The 25,620-nt window shown below is 40.5% G+C and overlaps 1 protein-coding gene across 2 annotated transcripts; it reads left to right on the top strand.

The window, feature by feature from the left end:
• The first annotated feature begins 1,566 nt into the window (after positions 1-1,566).
• mtmr11.S (myotubularin related protein 11 S homeolog) lies at positions 1,567-25,071 on the top strand. 2 transcript variants are annotated; one of them, XM_018233463.2, is made up of 17 exons: positions 1,567-2,093; positions 8,748-8,817; positions 10,731-10,861; positions 11,972-12,044; positions 13,709-13,851; positions 14,472-14,553; positions 15,389-15,530; positions 15,636-15,723; positions 16,503-16,591; positions 17,953-18,077; positions 18,297-18,369; positions 19,638-19,708; positions 19,822-19,994; positions 20,157-20,327; positions 22,045-22,284; positions 23,260-23,529; positions 24,628-25,071. In XM_018233463.2, exons 1-17 carry the CDS (start codon positions 2,037-2,039, stop codon positions 24,784-24,786), a joined length of 2,157 nt encoding a protein of 718 aa, XP_018088952.1. In that variant the 5' UTR covers positions 1,567-2,036; the 3' UTR covers positions 24,787-25,071. The 2 variants fall into 2 exon arrangements, with proteins under 2 accessions (XP_018088952.1, XP_041430387.1); XM_041574453.1 differs by having other exon boundaries at positions 22,042-22,284.
• Positions 25,072-25,620: the final 549 nt, after the last annotated feature.

The raw sequence follows: 25,620 nt of genomic DNA, 5'->3' as shown, positions 1-25,620 counted from the left end.
GGGGTACCCAGGGTACAAATAAGTACTCACCCCAAATCTCCCCCTAACTGACCTTCAGACTGGGCCCCCTTAGCTCATAACAAGGTTACACATATATAGAAACATTGGGGTAACAGTCACCCTGCTATAGTTCCAGGGGTACCCAGGGTACAAATAAGCACTCACCCCAAATCTCCCCCTAACTGGACTTCAGGCTGGGCCCCCTTAGCTCATAACAAGGTTACAGATATATAGAAACATTGGGGTAACAGTCACCCTGCTTTAGTTCCAGGGGTACCCAGGGCACAAATAAGCACTCACCCCAAATCTCCCCCTAACTGGACTTCAGGCTGGGCCCCCTTAGCTCATAACAAGGTTACAGATATATAGAAACATTGGGGTAACAGTCACCCTGCTATATCCCCTGCTCATTCTCTATAAGTTAATGTTAATAGTGACCTGTGCTCTCACCTCTGGCCATGTTATGTCACACTGGACAGTTTGTAGGGTTTTGTGGCTTTTTCAGTTCACACCTAAATACACCAGGGCTGGACATGGGGAGGATATATATGTGACTGGTTCCCTATAGCCCCGGAGCATTATAAAACACTGTGATGTTTGTCAGGCTATGAAAAGCAGAGCAGGACAAAGTCCCTTGAGTCGTCACTAACAGGCAAATTCCACATGACTGACCTGCTTCTAATTAACCCAACAGTGAAACCCAAAGGCTGCGTTCATTCACCAACATGCCATGACATTGATGGCATTACAGTAACTTGTACTTGATCCAAACTAAGATATAATTAATCCTTATTGGAAGCAAAACCAGCCTATTGGGTTTATTTAATTTATTAAAGTCGGAATGCCAAAAACTCGAAAAATGTGAGGTTTTTTTTTTTACTATAAAATCAGAATTTTTTGTGGGGAAAAAATGTACATTTTTTTCAAGATTTATTATACCCTGAGCATGGAAAAAGTCTGAATCAGAAAATCCACCATCTCAGACCAATGGGAGAGGTCCCTATCCTATTTGGAATTTTCTGTGATCTGCGCTGGAATTAGCCCGAAAACCCGACTATTTCTGACTTTTTGGGCAAATATCTGAAAAAAAATCAGTTTTTTTGGGAAAAAGGCAGGAAAAATCGATCGATTCGGGAAAAATATCAGAAAAAATCATACGATTCGAATTCGATTTGATAAAATCGTGGATTCTAGTTGGGTCAGACTTTTTTAAATTAAAATAATCAGAAAAAAAATCGGATTTTGATATATAAGGTCCCCCAATATATGAAGAGCCAAACTACAGAAAGATCCGTTATCCAGAAAACTGCAGGTCCCAAGAATTCTGGATAACAGGTCCCATATCAGTTACAACTAAATATACCAAAGGAGTTTTAGGAGAAAAAGAGATCTATATACTGTAGTGCTTCAGTAATGCCCCAAGCATTTGTGTGCCCAGCAACTAAAGGCTTAATAATATTTCTATTGGTCAAAAAAAAATTTTTTTTTTTGTTATTCTGTAAACTCTTTGGCCAGCTGGGGTTTTACAACTGCCCTGTGTTTTTTTTTTTTTTTCTTTTCAATTTCCAGAATCCCGTAGAAAATGTATCGTTGGCAATGCTCACTACTGAAAGGGTTAAAGTGGCAGTAGCAGTGAACAGGCGCATCTGGGTTACAAGTGTAACAACATTCTGCTGGTGCCTGTCCCCTTTAAGAGGAGCATGTTCCCTGTGTGTCAGTTTCATTATGGAGATCAGACAGTGCAGGATACACAGAAGAACAAGAGGCTGACTCTCAATCCCTTGCACTGTATAGGGGCGAGATCCTTATTAACAAGGAGGAGGCAGAGCCAATCAGAAGCCCCCGTGCAGCACCCTTCTGATCTTCTTTGGACTCTACAGCTGCCCCCCTGCTGCCTCTATTTCTGCGCCAGACTCAGTACAAAGTCTTCTTTATATTCTCACCATGGAAGCAGCGCACAGGATCTAACTCCCCTTTTTCTTTTTTAACTTTCCTCCTGTGTTTTTCCTCTTGTTGGTTCCGCATCAGATCTCAGAATGCTCCCCAGGTCCGTGACCTCTTTCACTCTCAAGCAGGACCCCCAAGATTCCCCGGTAAGTCTCCGCCGCCTCTTTCTGTGCCTCACTTTTTGGCTTTGCTGAAGGCAGGGAGCTGGGGTTTGTTTTCAGATCACACTGAGTGTACGGCAGCAGCACCGTGGTGGCATTTCAGGGGATGTGGTTCCATCTGTGGAGCAGGGACGCCCAGGGAAAGAATGAATCATTACATTTCATATTTGTTACTCTGAAAACTATTTCACTTAAAGCTGTTCCTTGGGAGTTTAATATTCTGCTTCTTAAAGGGAATTGGTAATTGTGTGTCGGATGCCGAAAACTTTGTCACTTTGCGTTTGTTCCTAATTAGTTTGGTTTAATTATTCCACTTATATTCTGCAGCCCTGAGGTTTGAAATATAAACTGCAATCTGGTTGTTAAGGATGCAGTTGGATTTAAACTTCTATCTGGTTGCTAAGGTCTGAGTTTGGGATTTAAACTTATATCTGGTTGCTACGGACTGGGTTTGGGATTTAAACTTCTATCTGGTTGCTCTAATCTGAGTTTGGGATTTAAACTTCTATCTGGTTGCTAAGGTCTCGGTTTGGGATTTAAACTTCTATCTGGTTGCTAAGGTCTGAGTTTGGAATTTAAACTTCTATCTGGTTGCTAAGGTCTGGGTTTGGAATTTAAACTTCTATTTGGTTGCTAAGGTCTCGGTTTGGGATTTAAACTTCTATCTGGTTGCTAAGATCTGAGTTTGGGATTTAAATTTATATCTGGTTGCTACGGACTGGGTTTGGGATTTAAACTTCTATCTGGTTGCTCTAATTTGAGTTTGGGATTTAAACTTCTATCTGGTTGCTAAGGTCTGAGTTTGGAATTTAAACTTCTATCTGGTTGCTAAGGTCTGGGTTTGGAATTTAAACTTCTATCTGGTTGCTAAGGTCTGGGTTTGGGATTTAAACTTCTATCTGGTTGCTAAGGTCTGAGTTTGGAATTTTAACTTCTATCTGGTTGCTACGGTCTGGGTTTGGGATTTAAACTTCTATCTGGTTGCTAAGGTCTCGGTTTGGGATTTAAACTTCTATCTGGTTGCTACGGTCTGGGTTTGGGATTTAAACTTGTATCTGGTTGTTAAGGTCTCGGTTTGGGATTTAAACTTCTATCTGGTTGTTAAGGTCTCGGTTTGGGATTTAAACTTCTATCTGGTTGCTACGGACTGGGTTTGGAATTTAAACTTCTATCTGGTTGTTAAGGTCTCGGTTTGGGATTTAAACTTCTATCTGGTTGTTAAGGTCTCGGTTTGGGATTTAAACTTCTATCTGGTTGCTACGGACTGGGTTTGGAATTTAAACTTCTATCTGGTTGCTCTAGTCTGAGTTTGCGATTTAAACTTCTATCTGGTTGCTAAGGTCTCGGTTTGGGATTTAAACTTGTATCTGGTTGCTAAGGTCTCGGTTTGGGATTTAAACTTCTATCTGGTTGCTACGGTCTGGGTTTGGGATTTAAACTTCTATCTGGTTGCTAAGGTCTTGGTTTGGGATTTGACCTTCTATCTGGTTGCTACGGTCTGGGTTTGGAATTTAAACTTCTATCTGGTTGCTAAGGTTTCGGTTTGGGGTTTGAACTTGTATCTGGTTGCTAAGGTCTGAGTTTGGGATTTAAACTTCTATCTGGTTGCTAAGGTCTGGGTTTGTCATTAATGCAGCGTTTGTGCTTCTCTCTCTGTTCTCTGGTTCTGACTCTTGACACAATGTACCAGGAGTGATTCATATATAAATGTCTATATTCTCAGGCCTGTCTGTGACCCCTGAGGTTGCTTTACTTGTATTTCTGGAGAGGCAAACAACATAGAAACACCTATTCATTTTCTAATTCATTCATTTTCCACCCAGGGTATTTCTAAGATTCAGAGATAATTAGCCCCCCGCACGCAGGTTGCTGGGATGGGAGTTGGTTTCACACCCCGGATGCATTAAATGGATCCGAGAACAGAAAGAGAGAAATAAAAGAGAAAACACTTCTCATTTCCAGAACAAAAGGGTTTTGTGAGTCGTCCTGGGAACATTCTGGGAATTAACTGCCCACAAATCATTGCTCTGTACCTTCCCTTTGCTTTTCTTGGCTTTGGCACTATTTAGGGCACCAAGCCCTACCTCTCATTATAACGACATAAAGTGTGAATGGAGCTATTGGACATAACTAATTGATCTAAACTGCACCAGTGCCATTACTCATAACAGCCAATCGGATTTTATTTTCATTCTACATTACCCCTAAAAGCCAATCAGAATTTATTTTCATTCTACATTACCCCTAAAAGCCAATCAGATTTTATTTTCATTCTCCATTACCCATAACAGCCAATCAGATTTTTATTTTCATTCTACATTACCCATAACAGCCAATCAATTTTTATTTTCATTCTACATTACCCATAACAGCCAATCAGATTTTATTTTCATTCTGAATTACCCATAACAGCCAATCAGATTTTTATTTTCGTTCTACATTACCCATAACAGCCAATCAGATTTTTATTTTCGTTCTACATTACCCATAGCAGCCAATCAGATTTTGCGACATTTATCAAACAGCTCAATTAAACATAGGGGCGTAACTAGAGAGGAAGCAGACCCTGCGGCTGCAGGTGGGCCCAGGAGGTATAGGGGGCCCCATGCTTCTTTAATTAATATATAAATATTTGCTGGTAGGGTGCTGAGAGTTATAGTGCAACAACATCTGTGCAGCTGCTGGTAACCCATTCCTGAGACACTCAATATAAACTTCCCCTGGAACTTTGTATATGTTTCCACTTCATCCCATCAGGGTATTTTCCATTAGTGCAATATAAATAACTGGGGGGCTGAGTTTACATTACAGTCTGCTGTGTCCCGTCTTATAACTCACTATATGGAGAATCCCACCAAAACATGTCAATAGCCACCTTCTCATCGTTTTCTGGGCGATTACTGAGCAGTGGCGCTGTTCCACTGTTATCTATGGCATGTGACAGGTGGCAGTTGGTACTGCAGGTGACACACAACAACCTCTCATTTGTGGTCAGATTCTATGCCTTGCGTATATCAGCAACACAATACTTTTTCTCTAACCAATTCAATTTCAATTTGGAACAAAATAATGTAGAAGAATGGTTCTTTATTTAAGGAAAACGATTTTGACAGCTCAACCCGCAGTCCCGGATTGTTACGGAAATGTCCCGACTTTCTCTTTGATCTCCTGCACTGAACAGCCAGAAAATGAAACAAAGGGGCAAATTCACTAAGACGCGAAGCGCCGAACGCTAGCGTTAGTTCGCTAGTGTTTGGCATTTTCGCTACTGCGCAAATTCACTAACGAACGCTGGCGTAGTTTCGCTAGTGTTACTTCGCACCCTTACGCCAGGCGAATTTTCGCTAGCGTCGAAACGACGCAAATTCACTAACTTGCGCAGTGTACTGAACGCTACCTTTTACGCTAGACTTCCTTCGCCACCTCAGACCAGGCGAAGCGCAATAGAGTAGATAGGGATTGTTTCCAAAAAAGTCTAAAAAAACGCTGGCGTGTTTTCTACATGATGGGTGATAGGCTGAAAAAGATCGAAAACATTTTTGGGGATCCCCTCCTTCCTCCCTACATTTCCTGACTCATGGCAACTTACCTAGACAGTGGGCACATGTGTAGGGCAAAATAAAATTTTTATTTGCAGATTTGAAGGTTTTCTTGGCATTTGTAGTGCAGATACGTATTCCTCCATTGAAATTTGAATTTCGCGCCGTATGCAAATTAGCCTTCGCCAATTTTGATTCGCTAAGTGAAGCGAAGTTACCTTCGCAACCTTACGCAACCTTACGCTACCCCTGAGCGCAACTTCGGATTTTAGTGAATTTGCGGAGCGCTGGCGAAACTACGCCTGGCGAAGTGCGGCGAAGTGCGGCGAAGCTCGGCGAAGTTGCGCCTGGAGCAACTTCGCATCTTAGTGAATTTGCCCCAAAGTCTCTAAAACTTAATTGGCTTTTGGCAGAGAGCCCAGAATAGGTGCCAGGTGCAGTTAGATACATTGGTAACAATTTAAAATAAGCAAAGAAACAATTGTAACAATTTAAGATAATCAGGTCTCTTTGGGAAACTGTGACTTGCAGCTTAAAGGGTAATTTCATCTTCATTAGCAAAAATGTAATAACACAAGAGATGTCTTCAACCTGCCTAATTTTGTAAAATGAACATGGTAATTAGGGGGTGTGGCCACAAAATGGGAGTGGTAAAAAAAATTATCTTTGCGCATCAGATTTTTTTCTCTTTCTATTTCCTAAATATTGTGAGTTATGGGTCCCTACTTTCTCTACAGTCATGTAGTAATGTTTCACATGAAAGCACTTATTTTATTGTCACCAGTCAATAGATGATTCGCTGGCATTGTGCTGTTAATAATTAATGTTGCCATGATTACTGCCCTGTAGCCGCTGGGTTCAGGTGGAAGGAAATGAAACTATTTGTGAAAACATGTGTAAATGTAAAAAATTAACTTTGCTGCTGAAGCAGAACTAAGCTCAAAGGAACACTTCCTGGTGTGTAAGTTGCCCGGCAACTGAATGAAAGATGGGGCATGCAAGGGGCAGGTATTAATAATAAAGATAAAGTCCTCTTTCTCTTAAAAGAACTTACTATTTTATAATTACACCATTAAGATCTGGCAGGTCACAATATTAAACCCACAATGGGTGTAAAGTGATCGGCTGCTCTGACACCCATTGTGACGTCACTTTTGGCTCATGTTGGTGTTTTTGCGCCTTCTCAATTTTAGTGAATGAAATCTGTGACCTTTGTGATGTAATACAATACAATATATATATATACAGGTATGGGACCTGTTGTCCAGAATGCTCGGGACCTGGGGTTTTCCGGATAACGGATCTTTCCATAATTTGGATCTTCATACCTTAAGTCTACTAGAAAATCAAGTAAACATTAAATAAACCCAATAGGCTGGTTTTGACTCCAATAAGGATTAATTATATCTTAGTTGGGATCAAGTACAGGTATGGGACCTGTTACCAGAATGTTTGGGACCTGGGGTTTTCCGGATAACGGAACTTTCCGTGATTTGGATCTTCATACCTTAAGTCTACTAGAGAATCATGTAAACATTAAATAAACCCAATAAGCTGGCTCTGCCTTCAATAATGATTGATTATATCTTAGAGCCCCATTTATCAAAGTCTGAATTTATCTCAATATTTTCTGAAAACTACTCATATCCGCATAGGTTTTTTTCCCCTTATTTATCAATACGCTTTCCTGAAAATTCCCTGTGGGGGAAAAAAAATGGAAAAATCCACTATTTTATATTCGGCCGAATCCCTGAACCCATCTTGGAAGATTCGGCCGAATACCGAACTGAATCCTAATTTGCATATGCAAATTAGGGACGGGGAAGGAAAAAGTTAAAAAAATTGGGTTACTTCCTTGTTTTGTAACAAAAAGTCATGTGAAATTCCACCCTCCCCACAATTTGCATATGCAAATTAGGATTTGGTTCGGGCTAGGCACAAGGATCCGAATTCTGCTGAAAAAGGCAGAATCTTGGCCGAATCCCAAACCGAATCCTGCATTCGGTGCATCCCTACTTATATGCAACATCGGTAGGTCTGAGATGCTGGATTTTCTGATTCGGAATTTCTCCATCCAAAATTTGAGTTTTTTTTCTACTAGAATTTGGATTCTATAGTAAAAAAAATATTATTTTCTGGGGTTTTGGCATTCTGGCTTTAACAAATAACCCCCTTAGTTCCGATCACGTACAAAATACTATTTTATTATTACAGAGAAAAAGAATAATTTTAAAAAATTTGGATTATTTGGAAAAAATGGGAGACAGCATTTTTGTAAATCGGAGTTTTCTGGATAAGGAGTTTTCTGGATAACGGATCCCATACCTGTACTGTATATATGATAGAGAGGGTGCTGCCATCAGAGGGACCATTGCCAGACCCTCCTCTTTACCTCTCAGCCTTGGGCTTGTTTCTTATGCACCAATCAACCCCTCCATCATCATGTTTGATGTTGAAGCCAAGGTTTCTGGGACTTGAAGTCCCTCTGCTTCTGAGAGAGTCTCTGCACTGCCCATAGGGTTGCTGCATTTTATTGCTGCATTTTATTGGCAACCCTAACTGCCCACCATGTTGATCAGAGGGATTTCGAGTCCCAGAAGCCTTTACTTCAACATGGAACGAGGTGATTGAGGGATTTAATGACTCTGTGAGCCTAAGGGGGAGGGGGAAATGGTTCCTGTGAGTCAGAGGAATGGTTCTTTTCAATCTGTTAAAAGTACAGTGTGCAAAATGAATTTCGTACACAATTAGCCGTGTTTTACCCACAATGCAGCATTCTCCTCCCTCCCCTCCATATCCAAAAGTGGGGAGGGGTGTTATTAGGACTATGGCTGAATGGCGCATAAAGTAAAGCTTTCATATATTTGCAACCTTGTTATAATCAGGGGCTCCCTGATCAAATACTGAGCTTTAAAGGGGGTCTGGCTTATTTAAAGCCACAGATAGATCTTGGTTCCAGAGTGGCCCTTTGATTGCGTAGAAATGATATCCACGTGTGAGTGATTTAGATCAGATGACAGTCACGATGAGCCAATCTGCCAGTTTAACGAGCTTCCTGAAAGCACTCATCAGAATTTCTGCCCTTTTGATTCTTCTGTAGCTGAAAAGTTCCAAGTCTCAGAGAATTAGCAAGTACAATGCTGGAGGTGCAGCGCTGAGATGCCTCCCAGGTGAGTAATAAGACTGTGCCGAGTATCAGACACATTGATCATGTGCTTCTATCTCGTGCTCTCCCACATCTGCTTTCCCTTTCCACTTTATCACTCTCCCTCCCACCTCCTGCAAAAACACGTGTGGACTTGCCTCCTATATGTCACTTCTTATTGGTGCTTTTTCTATTATTAGTCAACACTTTCCAGTGCAGGACCCCCAAGAGCATTCTCTGCAACTGAACCATTTACTTTGATGGTATCCTCTAATTATTCATTCCCAAGCACCACTAGATCCTTTTGCAGCGTTCATTAATTGCAACATGAATCTCATGGAAACAAGGAAATAAATACTGTACAAGTTACTTTTCAGTATCCCTACTCAGCCATCTGTCTCTCTACATGCAGGCGTCGGAGTCAGCAATCTGTCTTTATACATGCAGGCGTCAGAGTCAGATTTTGACTGATAGGTGATAAATAAATATATTTGTTTGTGCTACCTTTGCCTAGACAATTTATTAGAACCAACTGTCTTTCAAAATAACCGACTTTGACACAAAGCTGCATGTAGAGAGACAGATGGCTGAGAAGGGTGCATAATAAAGAGGAACCTGATTGTTTCAGAAACTGTAAACATTTATTAGCTAATAGAGATAAACTAAATTTTCATTTTCAGAATAGGCCCCCTTTTATGAATGTGACTTACAGGATAAGTAAACCTTAAAAACATGAATGTAAAATAGTTTAGGGTGCTTTTCTAAGCACTTTGGCAATTTACATTAAGGGGATTATTTTTCAAAAACCCAAAACACTTTCTGATCATTTTCAATAAAATAGTCGCACCAAATCCACAAAGATTTAGTTCCCTTATTTATCAATACATTTTTCTGAAAATTTCCTGTGCAGCAAAAAAACTCGATAAAATTGTGAATTTTTCAGATTTTTTTCGTTTTTTTGCCCTAAAACCACAGAATCTTCAAATTATTGCATGAAACCTAGCACAGATCAACATATCTTCAGGACTTCTCCCACTGACTTCTACATTAACTCGGCAGGTCTGAGTTGGAGTAGTTTTTAATTCGGACTTTTAACACCCTCTGGGTTTAATAAATTCAGAAAAATCTGAGGTTTGTTTTCCACTAAAAAACTTAAATTTATAGTAAAAAAAAACTTGAATTTTTTGAGTTTTTAGCATTCAGACTTTGATAAATAAACCCCTAATTATAATGTTTTTTTCAGTTTCAGAGCTAAGTTTTTATTAACAGCCAGTATAAAACATTTTGTGACAACAGCACCACCTGTTGGTCAGTTCCTGTAACTCTACAGTCAGATAGATTCGGAAGGAAAACAGAGAAGTGTTCTTATGTTGCTCTGCTTAGGAAAGAGATGTGAAAGTGCATCTGAGGTTTCTGATCTCTTTCCTGAACAGAGCAACATCAGAACACTTCTCTATTTTCCTTCTGAAGGTATATCTCTCTGACTGTACAGTTACACGAACTGACCAGAACCATTTTACATAAAACTTTTTTAAGGTTTACTTATCATTAAAGAATGTAAGTATTGCAAGCAATGTACCAGCTCCTACACAGGAATTGCTTTGGGCATAGTTAAATCTCTGTAGTTCAGCAGCCACTGTAGGGCCATAGGTTGATGATCACCGTAAAAGGCCACTTTCACATAATGCGACAAGTTCATGACTGTGTGTTGCGGAGGCTTGTATAGAAGCATAGTGTGGTGTTTATACAAATGGCCTGTGTGCTCGAGACTTATACTGTGCATACTTTCTATACAGCTTGTGGTGTTAGAGTTGCTTACTGTTGTGTATTGGCTGCATGAGCCTGCTAATAAAGCACTGTTATACTCTACTCATCCTCGGCTACTAAAACATAACACATAGGTTGGCCTACTGATGGTAACCAGTTCTTCCCTCTCAGGAGAAACCATTCAGGAAGAAGCTATACGAGTGAAGAAGTGTGTTCACTATAATGATGGACCCCACTATATTTTGGGAACCTTGTATTGCACCAACTACAGAACTGCTTTCAGGAGAGAACACCCTGATAAAGTGAGTCAGGCCTCCACATTGTGCTCTCTCTTTATTAAATGCCAACACTTGGCAAATATGGGGAAACGTTTTTGTGTCCTCTAACCCATAGAATCCAATCAATCATTATACTAATTTAAGTTAGACCAGTAACTAATGATTTGAGTTGCCATACAGGGACAGTTACTTGTTAGCTCATAACCTTCAGTGTGTTACAAAAGAAGGTAAAAGCTGTCACGAAAATGGCAATTTAATATAAGCTCCAGCATACTGAAATAATACAACTTCTAAATACAATCAATTAAATATTCTGCATTGTTTCTGAAATAATCAAGTTTATCTTCACTATTCCTCTCACAGCATCTGTTTCTCTTCATTCTGTCTTCATGCAGCAGTTGGGTGTCAGATATTCATTGACAGTTAGATCCAATATATCTTATAGGGGGGCTCCTTTCCTAGCAGATGTATTAGAGCTCACTCAATAACTGATTCCAATACAAACACAATCTAACAAAATAACTGCCTTTTGCACAAATTCTGCATGTAGAGAGACATGATGTCTGGTGATTTTAATAGAGTGAATTCTAATACATCTGCTAGGAAAGAAAGCCCCCCTATAAGATATATTGGATCTAATTGTCAATGAATATCTGACACCCAAATGCTGCATGAAGACAGAATGAATTGTGAAAATAAACTTGATTATTTTAAAACTTCTTATATTAAGCTTATATTTAATTATAATTTTTGCGATAGTTCCCCTTTAATTTAGAGACAGTATTAGGGCATTGTGCTAACATGGACACAACATTGTCTGCTTATCGATGGCATTCATGGGAAACAACGAAGGGCTTATTTACTATGCGGACCTGCCTGGCCTGGACTGGGAATCTGCAGATTTGGGCCAATGCCAAAAGGGCTGCTGTGAGATGCCATAGGGATTCACAAGTTCCACGCCCGTCCAGCTCTTGGTAATATTATGGGCAAATTAAGAATGTCTTGCTCCTCTTCCACTTATAATAATGAATAAATCAGGGGTGCCGGGCCCATGTCGCTTCATACAACTCCCACAGTTTCTCTTGCTCTGCAGGTATAACTACATCTCCCACGTTTCTCTATTTCCTATTTCAGGATCCTCCTGCTGAGGTTCTATTTGACAATGACAATGACATGGCTCTGCCGAGTGTCGACAGGATTGTGGCAGGTGAGCAGACAGCAATTTAGGAAAGTGTGAGGGTAACAAGCAGAGTCACAACAACACTGATAACCTCAACGTGCCAACATGTTATTGTGAGTCCTGAATTTTCAAGTTCTGATCCCATTACGTTTAAACACTGGGACAAAGTGGCATGTTCACTATTGTGCCTATTTAATTGGTCTTCATTTTTTATCGTTTTTAATTATTTGCCTTCTTCCACTGACCCTTTCCAGCTTTCAAATGGGGGTCACTGACCCCCATATTAAAAACAAATGCTCTGTAAAGCTACAAATGTATTGTTATTGTTACTTTGTATTCCTCAGCTTTCTATTCAGGTCTCTCCTATTCATATTCCAGTCTCTTATTCAAATCAATGCATGGTTGCCAGGGCAGCCATCAGGGGGGGACAGGGGGAGAGTTGTAGGGGACCCGAGGGTAAGGGGGACACTGACACGCCACACTTACTTGATTATCCGGTCCCCCCATCTTTCTGAGAGCTGCTGACTTCAGGAAGGCATGGACGTTTAAGGGGCCCTTGGCCACCAATTTTCTCATAATGTGGGGGGAGGGGCCCTGGCCACCAATTTTTCTTTTCTCATGTGGGGTCCTAGCCACCAATATTTTTTAATGGGGGGCCCTGGCCACAAATGCTTTTTATGGGGGGCCCTGACCACCAATATCTTTTTATTTTTTATTAACATGTGGGAACCCTAGCAACCAATATTTTTTTAGTTTTTTTACTGTGTGGTGGGGGCGGACCTGTGGGGGTGGGGAGGGCAGACCTGTAGGTGGGGTTTGCTGTGGGTGCAGCCCAGGGGGCCCAGGAAATGTTGTCGTATGGGGCCCTGCGATTTCTGATGGCGGTCCTGATGGTCGCTAGGGGAATTTGGACCAATTGCAAACTGGAGAGCTGTTGACTAAAAAGCAAAACAACTCAAAAACCACAAATGATAAAAAATGAAAACCAATTGCAAATTGTCTGGTCTCCACTCCAGCCAAATTCTATTTCAATCTGTGAGAACATAAGGTGGACCAGGTGTCTCCCAAACCATGAGTTAAAAATGCAGAAAAACCTTATTGCTAATCTTATATAAAACACAGTTAGCAGGTAACATTTGTGAGGCTTATCGCCTGTTTTTAATTAATGTCAGTATATAAGGCATTGAGCACTTGCTGACTCCACCTCTGATGAAGTGCCAGAAGGAGGCATGAAACGCGTCAGGTGATTGTATATGTCATAGTCCGGGAGATAAGCCTCACAAATGATACCTGTTAACTGTGTTTAACATAAGCTTGGCAATAAGGTATTTTTATAATTTTAACTAGTGGTTAGTGATGGGCGAATCTGTGCTGAATTTACTGTGTAATTCGTGGAACGGCGTAAAATTGAAGTCATTGGGCGTCAAAATAATTTTGATGCACGTTCATTTTGCCGCGAGCCACAATTTTTATACGCGAGACTATTTGGTCAAAATGCTTTAAAGTCAATGGGCGTTCTAATAATTTTGCGTCTGGCGAATTTATTTGCCCATCACTACTCGTGGTTTGGGAGACACCTCTCCGACCTTTTGTTCTCGGCTCATGAGCTGACCCTGAGAAGAAGTGGCAATGAGTAAATTCACTGTATGCGATGACAAAGCCAATGTTATTTTTTGCTTTGGGGGTTTCAGTAGCCGGCCAGACCAAAATGAAGGTGGTAACAGCCCAGTCCAACCTGAAATTTATTCCTGAAGAGCTGCTGATATACTATAAAGGATTCCGGCTCATGCGCTTTCTCTTCAGCAACGATGGACTCCAGACACAGGCTTACAAAGTAAGGACTAATTGCACAACACTCTGGGTGTCACCACATTGGGGCCACTTATCAGTGAAATTGGAACAGGCGCATAGTGAGGTTTAGCTTCCATTTATTTTCCCTTGAGCTGAGAGTAAAGTACAAGGTCCAATTTAAATTTATACATTAGAAGGTGTTGCCATATTGCCTGCCTAGTGATAGTGATAAAGAGGGTCCTGTTCTGTTAATTCTTGTTTTGCAAAATGAATTTGAGAATGCGCAACACCTTAGAAACCACAATGTAGGTGCCAAACCAGTGCAATTAAACTTTGGCATCATTAGCAGAAAGTGAACCTTCATAGCTTGATACATAGGGTTTAGGTTTTGATTTGAGGGGGCTGCTTTAATAAAAACTCACGACAAAGAGAACATATTTTGGAAAGTTTATGCACCTTTATGGAAACTCTTCTGTTAAATAGGATATTTTCTGCCCTTAAAATGAGTCTGCTTATTGCATTCTCCTAAGATGAAACTGCAGAATAACCAACTGGGTGGCCATTGACCTGTAGGCTTTTCTTAGGCCCATTATTACGCTGGAAATGTTGGTAAGAAACAAGGTGATTTTTGGTCATACTGTTATACCTTTCTCTGGTTTGTAGATCATAAAAGCCATCCTCCAATATCAGCAGAAGAGCTGTCTGACAATGAAGAAGAGGAACAGCACCGTCCTCCAGAACCCAGGTGAGAAATGCACATAACTGGACATGGGCTGTTCTTTTTATTGTGCTCAGCGCTGATTTCTTCATCTCGGCCCATTAAAGATCATTTACAATGTGCAGGATTCAAAGTGTACAAAATGTTGTGTCTTTTGCACCATAATCTGACCTTAGCTCCATAGGTCTTTATGCTCCATTATTTCTCCCATGAATACAGTGCTGCCTGAGTTCAGTAGTCGCATAACTTTCAGGGGCACCTACACACCTGGGCCTGTACCCTCTTCAGACCAGGGTGCATTAACTCGCCTAAGTGAAGTCATAGGAGGGTTTTACAAACTTTCCTTTAAATAAAATAAAGATTGTCTAAATAATTTGTGGTTGATTCTGTCTTCTATGCAATTTTTTCTCTTGATAAACATTATGAAAGCTATAGACCCATAGATGTGTGAAACGGAAGCCGTTGTGCATGTAGAATAGGTCAGTGCCTGGCAGCAGGCCTTAAAGTCTAGAGCAGGAGTCCCCAAACTTTTTCACCCATGAGCAACATTCAGATGTAAAAAGAGTTGGGGAGCAACACAAGCATGAAAAATGTTCCTGGGTGGTGCCAAATAAGGGGTGTGATTGGCTATTCGGTAGCCCCTATATGGATTGGCAGCCTACAGGAGACTCTGTTTGGCAGTACACCTGGTTTTTATACAACTAAAACTTGCCTCCAAGCCTGGGATTCAAAAATAATCACCTGCTTTGAGGCCACTGGGAGCAACATCCAAGGGGTTGGGGAGCAACATGTTACTCACGAGCTACTGGTTGGGGATCACTGGTCTAGAGTAAGTGTCAGCCGTGTTGCACTGTGGTTGCAGATAACAAACAGGATGGTTCATCAATGGACTTCACCACAAAGTTTTTTGAGTCTTACAGTGACTGGGAGAATGAGATAGACAGGCTTGGGGCCTCGGCCTGGAGAGTGAGCCCCGTCAATGAAAGATATGACACCTCCACCAGGTAATAAGCAGAGGACACCCACACAATGACTAGTTGTGAATACTGAGAAAGACATTTACAGGTGTTGACCAAATTTCCCTCCCCCCCTGACCCATCTGCTTTCAGTTTATCCAAGTACATTGTGGTTCCCTGCAAGCTCCTGGACATTGACCTGAAGAAGACCTTTGCTCACTTCAACCAGAGGCGTGTTCCTGTGAGTCTTTTTTATATCTTTCCTTTACATATATTGAACAAAGAGAAGATTTTTCACCTGCACTATATACAGTACATGTATAAGCCTAAATCAGTTCCCCACTTAGAGGTCCAGTCTTTGGTCAGAATCCCCTTTAATTCATAACAAGGTTAGAAATTTAGGAAAACACTGGTCTAACTGTCATTTAACCATAGTTTCAAGATGATATAATTGAGTAAATACAAACAGCAAGTTGGCTTTTTCTTAGTGCTTGGACTGAGGATCAGGACATCCAAGACAAGCACCCCGGCACCCACCAGTTCATTTTTCTCCTGGAAGCATGAACACACAACAAGCGTACACAACTGCCAACATGTGTGTATTTTCGCTGTCTTTTCATTGGCTGAAACTAGGGGAAGGCAGGGAGAAAGGGTACCCATCTATTGCACCATAGGTATGTGCCTCTTCTGCCTACCCTTAGTTCTGGCCTTGTTTTCTCCATAAATCTCATCCGAATTGGCCTTCAAGATGAGCACCTCACCCCCTGCAAGCCCTGCCAAGGGGTGCCAGCTCCATAATTTGGGAACCACTGTCCTAAAAGAACATGTTAGGTGCAGTATCCATACAACCACTCAGAAGTTACCATGTAGCATGGTCTGCTGGGGGAAGGTTAATAAAAGTAAACTTCTGATTGGTTACTATGAATTACTCAATGTGGTGCAAACTAACAAATGCACCTCTATGACATGGCTGAGGCAATTGTATGGTCTAGTTAATAATTGTATTGCCCCCTATTACAGAGGTGGTCCTGGCATCACCGTGGGGGAAGTGACTTGCTGAGATCGGCTGGATTCGAAACCAATACTGATCCTGATAAAGAAAACATGAGGTAAGGAAAACCCAACCCTAGGGTTTGAATTGAAATAAAACTTCTTTGTGACTCCTATTTACCCTGGTGGGGGTGGATCATGGGGGTGCAGGCATGGTCTGGGCATAACAGAAACACCAGCTTTGTAAGTTAGCGACTAGGGTGATGCAGTGGCTCCTCTCAATGACCAACCAACATGATATGCCATTTGCCCAGTCTAGTTTTGTCCAGTCTAGATGTCATTCTCTAAGGGGCAGTTTTTTTAAGGGTTTTTTAATGGTCAAAACTCTCAAATCCAAATTGTGAATAATCCAAACTCGATTCGAATTTTGAGATTTATCAAACCCTGGCCTTTCAAAAATTCACACCAAGAAAGACGCACTTGTAGATCACCGGATTAAATGCGCAGGATTTGCCTCTCATAGCAGATGTCTTGGTTAAATCTACAAATTTATTTGATCATTCTAAAAGCAAAGATGCGATGCATTCAAAGGATGGAGTATGAGCAGGGGAGTGCACGCCTAAACGCGTTTCTTGACTGTGACAGTCACTTCATCAGAAGTTAAAAAATTCGAATTCGACTATTCGACACCTAAAACCTGCCGAGTTCATGTATAAGTCAATGGGAGAGGTCCAGGGACCAATTTGAACATGTTACTAGCCTTTCTGACATTTCCGTTTTTAAAACTCGATTTGAGCTTAGTCGAATTCGATTTGAATTCGATTTCGAGTTTTTGGGTCGGTAATATTAGTTTGAGTTTTAGATATTCGATTTCTTATTACATAACCCCCCCAATTGAATTTCGAGTACTGTATATACTCGAATATAAGCCGTCCCGAGTATAAGCTGAGGTACCTAATTTTACCTCGAAAAACTGGGAAAGCTTATTGACTCGAGTATAAGCCGAGGGTGAGAAATGCAGCAGCTTCTGGTAAGTTTCAATCAAAAAATTGAGGGTTTCTGCTCCCATTGGAGTTGCCGGCGTCTCGTTTTTGGATGCCGGCGACCATTCTTGGATGCCGGCGAATATTCTTGGAGACTATTCTTGGACGCCGGCGACTATTCTTGGGCACCGGTGATTATTCTTAGACGCCGATGACCGTTTTTGCGCTTGACCCGAGTATAAGCAGAGGTAGAGTTTTTCAGCATATTTTGGGGGCTGAAAAACTCGGCTTATACTCGAGTTTATTAGATTTAAAAAATTCTCATAAATTCGTAATTCGACCTTTGATAAATGTTCCTCACTACTTACATCAGCAGCTATGGTTTTAGTCATCCAACATGTCCACCCTTTTTTTGCAAATCAAGTGAATTATTTCTGACTATAGTAGTGGCAGTTTGAGGATAAGAACGTGGTAACGTGCAGATTCTCTGTTCCCAGGTCCATACGGTCCTTGCTGTTTGCCAACCATTCCCAGTGTCTGATTGTGGACACGAATGAAGAACTTCCTTCTGTCTCAGATATCCAACTCTCCTATGGGAAACTGCGCAGCCTGTGCTTAAACGGTACCAATAATATATTGTATTTATATATATAAGTGCCCTTGGCTGGGCCCAACTGGCTGTCTAATGGAATTGTTGCAGGCCCGTCTGTCCATGAATATAGTGATAATCGAATAAAATCCAACTTCCTTTGATTTTTTTTTACACAATTAAGGCAAGGTTATCCATCTCGGCAGCAGGGAATGTGCAAACTTCAAATATATTTATGTTTGTTGCTTCCAGATCCCTCAATTACTGTGTCCGATGAGAAGTGGCTCTCTAATTTGGAAGGTACTCGATGGCTGGACCATGTCCGGTAAATATTCCCAAATATAAGGTTGAACAGCTAATCCTGGTGCTAATAAAACCTTGCTGTGTTAGAATATTTACAAGAAGTTAAGTGCTTTCAGATGCTCCCCAGCCAAATATCTGCTTGTGCCTAACTCAAGAATATTTCAGCCATGAATGGGATGGAACCATCTGCTAATGGTGTGAAGGTCTATGGCTATTGCTCAGATCATTGATATAATTGTTCGGAAATCGGAAAAATGTATTGATAAATAGGGGGAAAGAGTCTGCGGATTTGGTCGGAGTAGTTTTCAGGAAATACTTCTGATTTGGATGCACAAACCCCTTAACGGGGCAAGGTTAAAAAAGTACAAAGTAATTATTCTAGTTGTACCAGGATTTTATCCTATACCATAGAGTTTCTTCCCCACAAAATACTGATCCACCACAAGCCCATAAAAATACAGCTAGGTGCATGTTACGGTAGAACCCAGGCCCCAACATGTGCCTGATTGTAATCCATAGTTTCTTCTTCTTTGGTCAAATTTAAGGGATTCTGTCATTATTTTTACAATGTCGTTTTTATTTCTAAATGACACTGTTTACACAGCAAATAATTGACTCTACCATGTAAAATTTTATTCCTGAACCAGCAAGTGTATTTTTTTATAGTTGTAATATTGGTGTGTAGGTGCATCTCAGGTCATTTTGCCTGGTCATGTGCTTTCAGAAAGAGCCAGCACTTTAGGATGGAACTGCTTTCTGGCAGGCTGTTGTTTCTCCTACTCAATGTAACTGAATGTGTCTCAGTGGGACCTGGATTTTACTATTGAGTGTTGTTCTTATATCTACCAGGCAGCTATCTTGTGTTAGGGAGCTGTTATCTGGTTACCTTCCCATTGTTCTATTGTTAGGCTGCTGGGGGGGGTGTAAAGTTTTATCAAAGCACAAGTCACATGACTGGGGGCAGCTGGGAAACTGACAATATGTCTAGCCCCATGTCAGATTTCAAAATTAAATATAAAAAAATATGTTTGCTCTTTTGAGAAATGGATTTCAGTGCAGAATTCTGCTGGAGCAGCACTATTAACTGATGTGTTTTGAAAAAAACATTTTTTTCCCGACAGTATCCCTTTAATGGTAAAGGTAATTGAGCATGCATACAGGTTCAACCTATCAGGGAGCTGTATGCGTGTTGTGCAGAATGACCCTGCCCATCTCGGCCTCCAGCTTTTTCTATGTAATCATTGTGGATTATTAACACGTATAACCTAATGCCCTGTGTTTCTTCTTCAGGCTTTGCTTAAAGAAGTCCAGTGATGTCTCTGGTTTTCTCAGCGAGGGAAAACGATCTGTGGTCCTTCAAGGTAAACTGTAGAATGCAGAATTAAGAGCATGGCACCAACTACCCGAATACCAGCCACGTCATTTATATTTCTTATTTTCTGATTCATGTTTTCTTTATTATTCTATTACACAGAGTCAGAGGACCGTGACCTGAACTGCCTGTTGGCCTCTTTGGTTCAGCTGATGTCAGACCCTTTTGTTCGTACAATATCGGGGTTCCAGAGCTTGGTTCAGAAGGAGTGGCTATCTGCAGGGCACCCCTTCCTGCAAAGGATCAATCCTTTCAAGGAGACGGACAAGGATGAAGTGAGTGACATTTGAATGAAAGGAGCAGATGGTGTTGCTTGGGCTGCTACAAACCCAAGGTTGATCATATCATGTGATTTCAGACTCAGCCTCCCCGGATGTTGCCCAACTGTCATTTTTATTGATCCAGGTTGATTAAATGATATCTCCCTTTCTCTACAGTCGCCAGTATTTCAGCTTTTTCTGGATTGCGTCTGGCAGCTCATTCAGCAGTTCCCAAACGCCTTTGAGTTTACGGAGTCCTACCTGCTAGCTCTACATGATAGCGCCTTCCATCCCTTCTGCAGCAGCTTCATGTACAACTGCCAGTGGGAGAGGATCCGGGGGTGCCAGGTATTCAATTTGCTTATTGGCCGACCAACTTCAAGAAAATAAATTTCTTGCAGAGCTTAAATGGTGCACTTTCGGTACACAAAACCGGCAGCAGGTGCCAGTACATAGTGTAGGTGCAAACACTATGGGGCAGGTTTATTAAGGGTCGAATTGAAAATTCTAATTCACATTTTTTTTTTAAATCAAAACTGTCAAATTCAACTAGGGAATTTTCCCAATTCGATTCGAGTTTTTAAAAAAAAAAAAAAAAAATCAAATTAGATTTTTGAGATTTATCATACTCTGGCCCTTTAAGAATTCGAATTCAACTATTCGCCACCTACAACCTGCCAAATTCATGTATAAGTCAATGGGAGAGGTCCAGTGACCAATTTGGAGATGTTTGTAGCCTTCCTGACATTCAAGTTTTTTATGGAGAAAAAACTCAAATCGAGTTCAGTCGAATTTGATGGAGTTTTCAAATCGGTAAAATTCATCCGAGTTTTCCTTTTTTGATTTTTTTAATAAATAACCCCCTAATTGAATTTCAAGTAAAATCAAATTCATGTGAGTTAAAAAAACTTACATGAATATTAAAATTCGACCCTTGATAAATGTGCCTCTTAATGTATGGCATTTGTTTGCTCAATTTTGTGCATTTTCAGCTGTACCAGTAAATAGCAAAGTCCTACAGGGATACTGTCATGGGAAAACATGTTTTTTTTCAAAATCAGTTAGTAGTGCTGCTCCAGCAGAATTCTGCACTGAAATCCATTTCTCAAAAGAGCAAACTGATTTTTTTATATTCAATTTTGAAATCTGACATGGGGCTAGACATATTGTCAGTTTCCCAGGTGCCTCCAGTCATGTGACTTGTGCTCTGATAAACTTTAGTCACTCTTTACTGCTGTACTGCAAGTTGAAGTGATATGACACCCCCTCCCTTCTCCCCCACCAGCAGCCTAAAGCTGGCCATAGAAGCAAAGATCCGATCGTACCAATCGAGGATTCGAGATTTCTCTGCATGTATTGCCTGTCGATCATACGATTTTCAGTGGGAGACTGTCAGCAGCTTTGTCGGACATAACTTTCGTACGATTGCTGTCAGGGGCAGAACATCGGCTGATCTGTTCTTTTACTACTACTGAATGGAACGGTATGGTTAGTGGCTGGTCGGGAGATGGGGAAGTCCGATTGTTCGAGGATTCGAACAATCGGATCTTTGCATCTATGGCCATCTTAACAACAGAACAATGGGAAGGTATCCAGATAGCAGCTCCCTAACACAAGATAACAGCTGCCTGGTAGATCTAAGAACAGCACTCAATAGTAAAATCCAAGTCCCACTGAGACACATTCAGTTACTTTGAGTAGGAGAAACAACAGCTTGCCAGAAAGCAGTTCCATCCTAAAGTGCTGGCTCTTTCTGAAAGCACATGACCAGGCAAAATGACCTGAGATGCACCTACACACCAATATTACAACTAAAAAAATATATACTTGTCGGTTCAGGGATAATGTTTTATATTGTAGAGTGAATTATTTGCAGTATCATTTAGAAATAAAAACTACACCATAAAAATCATGGCAGTATCCCTTCGATAACAACTGTCAGTATAAAGAGCAGCCATTGTGCATCTGAGATTATGACAAGGTAGTGCCGAGCTGTATTGGTTGGCACCATTGATGTTCCATAGTTACCGCATGGCTAAGCAATGTGATCTTTTGTGCCCAGCAGAGACAATTCTACAGCCAGACATACACACCTGTCAATGGATGGAGAGATGTTGTGCAGGACAGGATTCTGTATAATGGAGATTACAAGGGTGTGGAGGAAGGGAAACCGACTCCCGTAACTGTATGGCGATGGGATCTATTTTATGATCATTTGCACCGGCAACAGTTTAGGAATCCCTTTTACCAAAACAAGAAGCAGACGGTGCAGAACGGCAATGGGATTACGGACAAGACAAGCATGGTAAACTTTCTGGATATCGGATCTTTCCGTAATTTGGATCTTCATACATTGAGAGGCACATTTATCAAAGGTCAAATTTTAAATTCATGTGAGTTTTTAAAACTCCCCTTAACTTCCCATAAATTAGAAATTCGACCAATCTAAATTGATTAAAAAAAATCTAATATTTTAAACTCGGATGAATGTTATCAACTGAAATTATATTTGAATTTTAAAAACTCCATTCAAGTTTTTTCTCCTAAAAAAAAAACTTGAATGTCAGGAAGGCTGCAAACAAATCAATTGACAATTGATCCCTGAATGTCTCCCATTGACTTAAACAGCAATTCGGCAGGTTTTAAGTGGTGAATAGTCGAATTCAAGTTCTTAAAGGGTCAGAGTATGAGAAATCTTGAAAATCTAATTCTAATTTTTTTTTTAAAAACTCGAATCAAATTTGATTTTTGTTTTTTTTATGGTCAAAACTGTCAAATTCAAATAGGGAGATAAAAAACACTTAAAAAACAAATTCGAAATTTTCAATTTGACCGTTGATAAATCTGCCCCAAAGTCTACTAGAAAATCAGTTAAACATTAAATAAACCCAATAGGCTGCTTTTGCTTCCAATAAGGATTAATTATATCTTAGTTGGGATCAAGTACAAGCTACTGTTTTATTATTACACAGAAAAAGGAAATTATTTTGAAAAATTTGGATTATTTGGATAAAATGGAGCCTATGGGAGACGGCCTTTCTGTAAACGGATTTCTGGATAACGGATCCCATACCTGTACTTATTTAACCATAAACAAAGTGCAAGTTTCTAGGAACAGGGTATTATGTGCTCAATTTGTTCTCGGCATATTTGCTGATTTAGAATATTACAAAATGCAAGCTTTTGGGACTGCTTCAGTTTCTTCTTGTAGCTGTCACTCTTGTATTAAATCTTGCACAGAAAGTAAATGTAAGAAAATGTGTATTTTTCGGTTTTTCAGCTGGATGCTCCCAATCAGTTGCAGATGTACAGGCTTTGCAGGGGTTCCCTTGTGCTGCAGTCACCACTTCTGTCACTCAAGAATGGAGCAGTGGCAAAGAAAGGTGCCCGCCGATCCCAGTCTGTAGAGAACCTGCTGGATGAAGAGCGTCAGTTCAGGGGTCACATCAGCACCCAGCATTATACCAGTGACCTTCTTCAGCCTCTTTGGGTGGGGCCATGGGTCCGCCTGTGGAAAAGATGTTATCTGCGCTGTGCAACTGAAATGCAGGTAATCCCCATACAATTATAATACTGTACTGTATGTTTTGCTGATGATGCTTTATAGACTATAAGTAAAGTAAGGGGCTGTTCCTGCTGAATTGTGCTTAAAGGATTACCTATGCTAGTTTTTCTCAGTAGTGTATAAGCATACACTCAAGGCTGTTCCTGCAGGATTATGCCTAGTACAGGGGAATATGTATGCTACCATGTTCAATCTATGGTTCCTTTTAAACACCTATGTAACTGGCCCCCAGTAGTGTCATACTACACGGATCAGGGCTGTCCAGCTGGATGCTCATGGGTCAGGTGTGGCCCTCCAAGAGATGTGGCCTCCAGACTGCTCAAATGAACCCTTTGATTTAATTACATGAGAATAAGTGGCCCACTATATGAAAACACTTGGATAACACTGCCCTAGACTACAGGGCCAAGTTCCCTTTCAGATAGTTACAATGCAGGATTATAACACAACTGGAGGGTTATCGGAAGTGACAAAACAGTTTGCAGACAACCTGCTTGAGATATACAGTATATATATATATATATATAAAACCCCTCACCATACGCACACGCTAGTTTATAGTTAAATGCTCCCAGGTGCTGTGCTGTGGTTGAAGTAGTCAAAGCAATAGAAGATAGCACGCACTCCGATCTTGTTTCTTCATCTTCAATTACTACATCTACATCAAAGTTTCGGTTATGGTATAAAACCTTTTTCAATATATAAAGGCATGCTGTGTTTTTGTTTGGGGAGTGATCCTCCATGTTCCATATAAATGTGGATATATATATATATATATATATATATACACATATACAGTATATATATATGTGTGTGTGTGTATATATATATATATATATATATATTTATAACAGATCATAGTCCATATGGATTGCGGGTTCTTCTGAACTATTTTATATTGCAATTTAACCCTGCACCCACAAACAAAGGAAGACCAGTTTGAGTGCAGACACCAGGTATAAAGTATATATAAATATATTGTTGTAGTGATGTATTTTGTATATGCCATTACAATCCCTGATTCAGTTCAGATATTATTTAGTGGATTTAATTCACCTTGTTGACTTCTTATATTCCTTTCAGTTGGACCTGCCGCCTCCATCAGCTGCTGCTTTGGCCAAGGAACTGAAATCTCTTCTGGAGAAGCTCAAGAACTTTCACATTCCTAATAGCCAAGAACCTAGTGCCAGCCTTACAATCCAGACTGGTGGAAACGGCTTCTCACCTTCCTCGTACGGATAATGGGCCCATCCCGGAATCCTCTGAATAACAGCAACAGACAAGGCAAGGTATAAGGAGAGCTGACTTGGAAGTGCTATGGGAGAAAGGAATTTGAATCCCTATGTCAGCTCCTTGGGACACAGAAGTACCAGAATGCATTGCTGGCACAAGGCTTGTTCAACTGCTGTAAAGGGAATGGGGTTAAAGTGCTGTATAAACAGACGATTAACCATATATAGTGAATAAAGTACCCCCTCTTGTAAAATATAAGGATATTATAAGTTACCGAGGAGTTTCATGACCATATAAAAGTACGAGGCCGAAGGCAGAGTGTTTTTATACAGGTCATGGAACTCCGAGGTAACTTCTAATATCCTCATATTTTGCAACTGAGGGTACTTTATTTATTATAATACACAAATTTCAGTGAGTCATGTGACAGAAATGACATCAGAACTCACCGTTTATAACTGATGACATCAGAACTCACCGTTTATAAGGATATAATTTACAGGATATTCATGGCTTTTGTGTATTATAACCCTATAAAGGACCAGCAAGGCTAAAATGCAGCTTGTATGTGACAGGGTGTTAAAGGAAAACTATACCCCCAAAATGAATACTTAAGCAACAGATAGTTTATATCAAATTGAATGACATATTAAAGAATCTTACCAAACTGGAATATATATTTACATAAATATTGCCCTTTTACATCTCTTGCCTTGAACCACCATTTCGTGACTCTATCTGTGCTGCCTCAGAGATCACCTGACCAGAAATACTACAACTCTAACTGTAACAGGAAGAAGTGTGGAAGCAAAAGGCAGAACTCTGTCTGTTAATTGGCTCATG

The sequence above is a fragment of the Xenopus laevis genome, chromosome 8S (assembly GCF_017654675.1).
Source record: "Xenopus laevis strain J_2021 chromosome 8S, Xenopus_laevis_v10.1, whole genome shotgun sequence".
Classification (NCBI taxonomy): domain Eukaryota; kingdom Metazoa; phylum Chordata; class Amphibia; order Anura; family Pipidae; genus Xenopus; species Xenopus laevis.
This window is presented reverse-complemented; position numbering and strand designations above follow the sequence as displayed.

What these genes read in the sequence shown, in the direction of transcription:
- mtmr11.S (XM_041574453.1), top strand. Translation starts at nt 2,037, where the DNA reads ATGCTCCCCAGGTCCGTGACCTCTTTCACTCTCAAGCAGGACCCCCAA. An exon ending in AGGACCCCCAAGATTCCCCG is followed by an intron (nt 2,094 to 8,747) that starts GTAAGTCTCCGC and finishes ATTCTTCTGTAG; the next exon opens with CTGAAAAGTTCCAAGTCTCA. An exon ending in AGCGCTGAGATGCCTCCCAG is followed by an intron (nt 8,818 to 10,730) that starts GTGAGTAATAAG and finishes CTTCCCTCTCAG; the next exon opens with GAGAAACCATTCAGGAAGAA.